This window comes from Fukomys damarensis, unplaced genomic scaffold (genome assembly GCF_012274545.1).
Source record: "Fukomys damarensis isolate Sample0158 unplaced genomic scaffold, DMR_v1.0_HiC HiC_scaffold_16, whole genome shotgun sequence".
NCBI lineage: Eukaryota > Metazoa > Chordata > Mammalia > Rodentia > Bathyergidae > Fukomys > Fukomys damarensis.
The window spans coordinates 129,124,931-129,133,428 of NW_022900928.1; the positions used below are offsets into that span (position 1 = coordinate 129,124,931).

At 54.6% G+C, this 8,498-nt stretch overlaps 1 protein-coding gene across 1 annotated transcript in view; it reads left to right on the top strand.

The window, feature by feature from the left end:
• The window catches only part of Armc9 (armadillo repeat containing 9), an 85,219-nt gene that overhangs the window by 27,770 nt on the left and 48,951 nt on the right, over window positions 1-8,498 (top strand). Inside the window, exons 9-11 of the mRNA XM_033764679.1 lie at window positions 1,065-1,163; window positions 4,043-4,077; window positions 7,218-7,329. Of these exons, the coding sequence (XP_033620570.1) occupies window positions 1,065-1,163; window positions 4,043-4,077; window positions 7,218-7,329 (246 nt within the window). The remainder of the gene's footprint in view (window positions 1-1,064; window positions 1,164-4,042; window positions 4,078-7,217; window positions 7,330-8,498) is intronic.

Genomic DNA, 8,498 nt, shown 5'->3' on the forward strand with positions numbered 1-8,498 from the left:
AAAAAAAAAAAAAAAAAAAAAAAAAAACCAAATCACAAATAAATAGATAGATAAATAAAATGTCAACAGTGCCTGTCCCTGAGCAGTGTTATCAGAGTCCTCCTCATTCACATAGCAGATCTGTCTAGGATTAAACCTTGAAATCTTTGCAAGGCTGGTAGGGGAAACTTGGTACCCTGAATGTTTTACTTTGCATGCATCTGTGAATCTGAATGTATCTTCCTATATATTGGCCATACCTTTTTTTTTTTGGTCACTGGCTGTTCATGAACTTCTCCTGTTGTGAGCAAAATGGTGACAAAATCAGACTTGCTTGTTGGCGGGGTGGTCCGGATCGCCCTTCCAGTAGTCAGAGGAAGAAAGTGGCAGGAGTAAGGGTTACTTCAGAGGCTCGGACCCTACAGAGAGCCCCGAAATGAGAACTGTTGGCCCTGGGAGGCCCCTATGGTGGGGCCTTTGCCCTGTGAGTTCCGTGGGGAATGTGGCTGCTGCGGAAAACCACGGCAGGGGCGTGGGCTGGAAGGGAAGAGGTTGAGAGGAGCCGGTGGCGGGGGACTCTTTGGTACGAATCATATTTGAACGTGCTTTTGGGCTACAGAGAAGGAACAGCGTTTACAATATGGGGTGAAAAAGGAATGTTTACGTTGTAATGCTCTCGCAGCTCGGTTATGAATAATGTCTCTGTCATTCTCTCAGCAAGCGTTTACTCTGCCACCTGTCATGTGCTCGGCATGCCTGGGCCTCACCAACCCCTCACGGCGACAGGGCATGGACATTTGTCCTCTCCCTGGACAGAGGTTCCGGTCTCCTCCGGAGCCCAGGACTGAGCCAGACCCTCCAATTCCACACTTGGCTCTCCTTGTGGCCACAGAGTGGCTTTTTTTTTTCTTTTTTTTAAACAAGTCTTTATTTCCCACGGGAGTGGAGAGGCCCCGGGTGGAATCACCTGGGGACTGCAGTGACACATCTGCAGGACGCTGGCGGGCTTTCCTCGTGTGGCAGATCCGGGCCCTCCATCCTCTGGGGGGCGAGTCCCACCCTCCTCCCCTCCCCTGTCCCCGCAGATCACCCCCGAGTACCTGCAGAGCGTCTGTGTCCGCCTGTTCAGCAACCAGATGCGGCAGAGCCTGGCACACAGCGTGGACTTCACCAGGCCCGGCACGGTGAGGCTGCCACCACCCGTGCCCCCAAACGGGGTGATCGCAGCTACAGACCGGGAAAGCGAGGGAGGGGACCAGAGGCGGCGCGGCAGGTGGTGTGTGAGGAGTGCGGTGCCGTGACCGACGGGGCAGAGGGGTGGGGGGCACCTTTGTTCTCTCGCTGTAAAACCAGCGCATTGGGCCGGGGATGTAGCTCAGCGGTTCGGCGGCCTGCCTCGCATGCGCAAGGACCCGAGTTCCATCCCCGGTACCAAACAAACAAACAAACAAACAAATAAATAAGACCAGCGCATCAAGACGGGCATGGTGACACACCCCTGTCGTCCCAGCACTCGGGAGGCTGAAGCAGGAGGAGTTTCAAGGCCAGCTTGGACTACATCGTGAGTTCAAGGCCAGGCTGAGCTACACAGTGAGACCCTGTCTCAAAAAACCAAGCAAACAAAACCAGAAGACTGCAGTATTGGAGTTTCATGGACTAAAGCGGGGGCTCCTTCATTTTTTTTTAAACTTTTTTTGGGATAATTGGGAACTTAAAGAAAAGTTGCAGTGATAGCACATGGGACACTGGTGGTGCACCCTGACCCAGAGTCACCCACCGTTGGCTTTTAACCCATCTGCCCCTGCCCCGCAGGCGCACAGCGGCTTCCGAGCCCCTTGAGGACCAGTCCCATGTATCACAGCCCTTTATACCTAAGTACGGATGCATATTTCTTTCTCTTCTTTGTTATTTTAACAATACTGAAAATTGTGCATATTTATAGATTTAGTATGCATTTCGTAAAACTAAGAATAATCCCTCATGCCAGACGGGTGCTGCACACCTGTAATCCCAGCACTCAGGAGGCTGAGGCAGGAGGATCACAGGGAGCTCAAGGCCACCCTGGGCTTTGTAGCAAGACCCAGTTATATACTATATAATTACCAACTCCTTAGAGCCGACATTGAGTCCATTTCTTATCCACTGGCCATTTCCTGTTTCCTGGGCGGCACCTACCATGCCCTTTGAGGCGTCCCTCCTCCAGGAGCCTGGGGCGCAACATTTCCCTCACCTCTGCTCCACCTGCCCGACCCTGACGTTTGGGAGATGGTAGCTTCTCCCCGTGTGCAGAGCTGTGACCCTAGGGCACCTGTGTGTCAGAGCCAGGGCTTGTGCACAGTCCTACCCGGAGACCGGCTGGCGTGTTTAAAATAAGCTAAAGCCACACCCCACCTCCTGCTTATGAGGAAACACAAACGTGAGAATCGAGACAAAGATGAGCAAAGAAAACAAAGCCAGGGGAAGCGCGGGGACAACAATGCCTGTCCTGCGTAGCTGTATCCCTGGAGCTTCCGAGCAGCCGGTGCAGGGGGCAAAGTGCGCGGTTCACAGCCCACCCCGTGGCAGGCCAGAGCGGGCGGCTCCACGGCCTCCTGAGCCCCACTTGCCACACCGGGCAGCGAGCTCTGTTCATGAGGCTGGAAGAACTGCCGTGAAAGCTGCTCCAGGCCACGGCACACCCCACGGTGGCTGCTTCGGGGCCGCGGATGACGCTGCGCCCTTCAGGTCGCCGAGGGCTCTCCCTTACTCCTCTCACTTTTAGAATTTAAAAACAAAATTCGACTGTACCATTCCCCCGGTGCCAAGGCTGAGCAGGCATTGGGTCTCATGGCCAGGAACAGTTGTCCCCTGCATTCCCAGAGGTGCCTTAGAGCCAGTGGCCGCAGGGACAGAGAGGGCAGCATCCTAGCTGGAGAAGGACACAGCCTCAGGGCTCTTAGCACACAGAGATCTTAGCAAATCCAGCCCTTTGCAGGTCCGTAAGCACTGGACAGCCAAGTTTTAGGAAAGTGGTTTCTTTTTTTTTTTCTTTTGGGCTTTTGAGACAGGCTCTCACTATGTAGCCCAGGCCAGCCTCGGACTCATCGAGATCCTCCTGCCTCAGCTTCCTGAGTACCTAGATCACAGGCTTGCACCACCATGCCCAGAGGACAAGTAATTTCTTGAGCCACCTGCATGGGTGCCATGCTGTTAGGCCCCTCCGGATCTGGTCAGAGAGGGCAGCGCCCCTGGGAGAGGACAGCTTTGCTCCTGGAGTTGGCCCAGCAGGATCTACGCTTCCCAGAACACTCCCATCCCCTTGGTCATGCTAGGGCCTCAGCACATGTCCAGAGAGCGGCCGGCGGGAGGATCTCGGCACGGGGGCTCTGCCAACTTGATGGGCTTCCTCTGGCCCAGCAGGGTGGTCCCTACCCGTCCTCCGTCGTTCCCTGGTGTGGAAGGCGAGACAGAAAGGTGACAAAGCCAAGTCCTTGTCCAGCACCACTGCTGTCCAGGGCCGGGCTGCTCCATGCTGTGGGCACAATGGTTAGCAGCATCCCTGGCCACTGCCCGTGAGGTGCCAGTCCCACCACCCCTGGTGTGTACAATGCAAAATGTCTCCAAACATGGCTACATGTTCCTGGGGGCAAAATGACTCCAACAGAGAAGCACGGGCGGGAAAGGGGGACTTGGGTAGCACGAGGCAAGGAAGATGCCTCTGAGCACCCAGGACGGGACAGAGAGCAGGCCACTCGGACTGAGGGTGCAGGGCAAGTCCGCGGGTGAGGAAGAAGGAGGCCGAGGCAGGTGGGTCTCCAGAGCGGAGGCTGGGAACGGGGTGGTAACAGGCAGGGCAGAGGGACCGTGGCTCTGAGACTTGACTCTGGTCTAGGGCCAGGTGCTGTGCCTGTGTCTTCTCACCTGGGAGCAGACATCGCAGTTCTGGGAGGAGCCATCCCCGGGATGCAGGGCAGGGTACGAAAGTCCACTGTATCCCGCAAATCAGACACTGTGCAGATCTGGCTGGGCAGCCGGTGCGGGTCAGGACCCCGCTGACACCTTCTGTTTCTCTTCCCCTCCCCAGGCTTCAACCATGCTGCGGGCCTCCCTGGCTCCCGAGTAAGTCGCTCCCTTGGGAATGGTTACTGGGCCGGAGGGGGAGGGGCTCTGATCGCTGGCGACCCTGCTTAGGGGGACGACTTTGAGCAGAGCTGCCGCGAGCTCCACCGGAAGGCCAGTGTAACTTCTTTGTCTGTGGTGAGGCGGCGTCAAGTGGGGGAAAGCTGAATTACTCTTCTGCGGCATTCTACAGAAGCGAGAATTCTATCTTTAACTAGTAAATGCTGGTACAGGGAGCTGCCGAGGCCTTCGCACCGCTGCAAACCAAGCCCTTTTAATTTTTTAATACTGAGACAGCGTCTCTCTAAATCAGAGTTGCCAGGCTGGGCTTGAACTTGTGATCGTCCTGCTTCAGCCTCCCAGAGTGCTGGGATTCCAGGCTGAGTCTGAGCATTTGCTGTCCGCTGTGCCCGCTCGGACCTGAACGCAGCGTCCAGGTCACTGGTGTCACCCACAGCAGCACCACACACGGGCACCTCAGCAGGAAGCGGCACCTTGGGCTTAGAGGGTAGGGCTAGGGCGGCAGCAGATGAACCTGAGCCGGTGAGGTTGCTGCTCCGCCTGCTGCACCGTGTCCTCTCCTGCCACCTGGTGGCATGATTGTGCAGTGCACCAGTTAAAATCCCACCAGGCCTGGAGCACTGTGACCTTGGACTGCAGAAATAACTCCTGGGTGCCTCAATTTCCTCACTTGTGAGAGGAGACGAAGAATAGCAGTAGCTGTCGCGTTGTGTGAGGGTGGAAATGAGCTGATGTGTCTAAAGCGCCCAGTGCAGTGACAGGGACGTAAGCTCTGGGTTTGCTGTGACGTGGGACCAGGTCCTGCCGAGAGTAAGGGCTGTGCACGGAAGGCCGCGGTCCCTCAGTTCGGTCGGGGCTGCCGGGCCGCGGCTGCCGCTCGCTTACTAATCTTGCCGCCCAAATCTTGCCGCCCAAATCGGAGCGACAGAGCGAAGTCGTACTCTGCCTGGCGCGTTTTCACCTAGCACAAGAGCCTGTTCACATTTTAAAGCTAAAACATGTCTCTCGTGATAAAATAATTTTGAATTGCAAAAGTAGCACAGAATCCCCTTATACTCTCTACCAAGATCCCCCAGAGTTAATTTTTTCTTCTTTTTTCTTTTTGGAAACAGTCTCCCTAGTCCAGGCTGGGCTCAAACTCACTCTGTAGCCCAGGCTGGCCTCAAATTTGAGGCAGTTCTCCTGCCTCAGCTTCCTCGGCATTGGGATTATAGGTGTGCGCCAACCCTGGCTAAGGGTTAATATTTTATATGAGCCCAGCCGTTACCCACTTGGGAAAGTCAGTGGACTCTGCTGAGCTCCCTCATGGCGACGCTGTGTCCCGTTGGGTCCTTTTCCTGGCTGGGTTCCACCTGGGCCGGTCCAGGGCTCAGTTGTCCTGGCTTCTTAGTGCTCACCTTTGGCTTTCCTGGCCTCGACACTTTTGAGGAATCCCGGTCGGTCATCTACCGTTGGAATTGTGAAACGACTCCTATGACTTTCTCAACTCAAAATAGTAGGAGGAAAAGAAAAGGCACAATGAGTGCATCAGTGTGTGACTTCCTGCTGGGTGTGGGGAGCTCCTCCTGCAGCTTGTGGGGAATCCCTCTTTCCAGGCCCTTCCTCCCAGACTCACTTTGTCTAATAAAAACATGTCAATGGGCCGGGGATTTAGCTCAGGGATTCCACCACCTGCCTCGCAAGCACAAGGTCCCGGGTTCAAATCCTAGTACAAAATAAATAAATTAATTAATTGATTGATTTTTAAAAACACTTCAAAAAACTAGCATAAATTGTCCTTATTCCCATATGTATGTGATAGGTGCTCATTGTAGGAAATTTGCATGCACTAGAAACATATGAAGAAAAAACTTTTAATTGGCCTAAATCCTACCTCCCAGAACTATTAGTCTAGTTCCCATTCCACACTTAAACTGAATGGTCACTGGGGAGGCTGAGGCAGGAGAATAGAAAATGTGAGGCCAGCCTGGGCACCTCGGGGAGCTAGTCTGGGAGTGAAGTTCAGGAAAGGTCTTGCTGGGTAGCTTGGCGGAGCGCACCTGAGGCTCCGGGTTCCCTGCCCAGCACTGCAAAAACCCCAAAACGGCATCTTCAGTCTTCTCCAGACTCCTTGTGACTCTCCATTTATATTGTATGGTCTCTTTTGTCCCTTAAAACTGGAAGAACCCTCTTTTTTAGTTCAGTCTTTAATTTGAAGGAATGGCGGACTCACGGGAGGTGGGAGTCCCCGGCCTCGCCGGTGGTGACGTCTCTCACCTGACAGCAGGAGGACGTAATGTAGAGATGGGGTCCTTAGCAGGATCCCACCCGCTCCCAGCAGTTTTCCCAACAAAACAAGATACGAGGACACGTGTCATGGTGCCAGGGAGCTGGAAGTGGTCTCTCTCGAGTCCCCTGGCACCCTGTGGGCCTCCAGTCAGAGCCTGTGGTCTCCAACTCAGGGCTTCTTGCAGGGTCAGCTGGCATCCTCTGTCCCCCACTGAGTGTCCAGTGTCCTCCCCTCCCTCCTTGCAATAGTTTCCTGACCCTGTCCTGCTGATTGATTCCGTAGGCTGGACAGGGACAGTAGCCTGAGGTTTCCTTTTTTTTTTTTTTTTTTTTTTTTTTTTTTTTTTTGGTACCAGGGTTCAAACTTGGGACCTTGCACTTGCGGAACCACTGAGCTAAATCCCTGGCAGCCTGAGGTTTTCAAGTGGAACTCTCCAGGCCTGTGGGCTTTGCTCAGTCAGAACAGAGCTTGGTGGAAAATTAAGACGGCCCCAAGGTGACTCCGTCACCACCGTCACCACCAGGGGGAGCCTGGGCCTGTAGTGACTGCGGTGGCCTCCACAGCTGTTCAGGCAGACACTTGATTTTAGGAAAAATGTGATTTAAAAAAATAATAATAAGCTGTGTGACCCCAGCATTTGGGACTCAGAGGCAGGAAGATCGCCATGAGTTTGAGGCCAGCCTGAGCTGCATAGCGAGATTCTGTCTCAAAACCTCGGTCCACAAACAGAGCAGGCGGGGCCAAGCTGGCCACCTGGGCTGCAATGTGTGGAGGCCGGGCAGGTGCAGCCGGGCACCCCGACCAGCTCCCAAGCGATGTGTCTTCTCCTTTCCCTTCCAACTGTGAGCAGGAAACTGCAGGACGTCCCCCTGCTGCCCTCACTGGACTACGAGAAGCTGAAGAAGGACTTGATTTGGGGGAGTGACCGCCTGAAAGCCTTCTTGCTGCAAGCTCTGCGCTGGGTAGGTGCCTTTCCCTTTCCCGGAGGGCCTCACCTTGCTCATGTCTGGCTCCGGCTAAAAATCTTCCTGCTCCTGCTGCCACCAAAGGTCAAAGCGCAGCACAGCTCCTGTTGGCCCTGCCCACAGGTGGTAATGTGACTGACAGCCAGTGTGGTCCCCAGCCCTGACCCTGGTCACAGCCTCACACAGGCTGAGCAGCCCCCGCTCTGATTGCTCACTGCACTTCCCTCTTGGAGCCAGCCCTAGGTCTCAACCATACCAAGGGCCAGAGAGCTCTTGTTCACTGAATTTCATCTCTGGTGTGTTCAGCACTAGAACTTAAAACTGAGAAAGCTTCGTGTGATTGAGTAATAAGCAGACGATATTTTTATGAAAAATGACAATTTTCTAAACAGACAAAATTAGCTAGGCCTGGTGGTGTGCACTTGTTATCTCAGTACCCTGAGAGGCTAAGGCAGGAGGATCTCAAGTTCAGGCCGAGTTGGGCAACTTAAGATTCTGTCTCAAAATAAAAAATAAAAAGGGCTGGGGATATAGCTCTGTACAGTGGCCCTAGGTTCAATCTTCCTGCCTGCTTAAAAAAAAAAAAGAAGAGTGGTATTGTTTTCCATTTTGTATATTTCTTAATTTCTGGCTTAATGGAAGCCGGCTGCATCCTCCTGTCTGCTTTTACCCTCGGTTGGCCACAGTGTCACCCTTCCTGTGGCCTCTGAAGGCCTCCACCCTTCGTGGACTGATCACGAGACTAGCAAGTCACACCTTAGTGTGAAAACCCTGTCCCCAGGAGGGTTTGGGGATGCCTGGAGTTTCCTGGCTTGCACTTGGAGAACTGCCGGCTCTACCCTGCCTGGTACCACTGGCATCACACCCTCCGTGGGGTCTTGACGCTGGTGTCCTGTGTGTAGTTTCCGGGTCTCTACCCCGCCTCCGCCCCTCCGCCAGCCCTCGGGTCACTGCCTTGCTGCTCTCGCCAGGCGGCCGCGCTGCTGCACGGAGAGCCGGTGCCCTTTCCTCACCCACGCGCTTGCCCCCGAGGGACTCTTCCGGGAGAGCGCTCACCGCAGGGGACCCGGCTTCCTCTTCCCTCTCACGCCTGCTCACACGCGCGTGCACACCGTGGACACTGGTAATTCTTGTGCGGAACAGCACGGCAGGCTTTCGGGATCCCC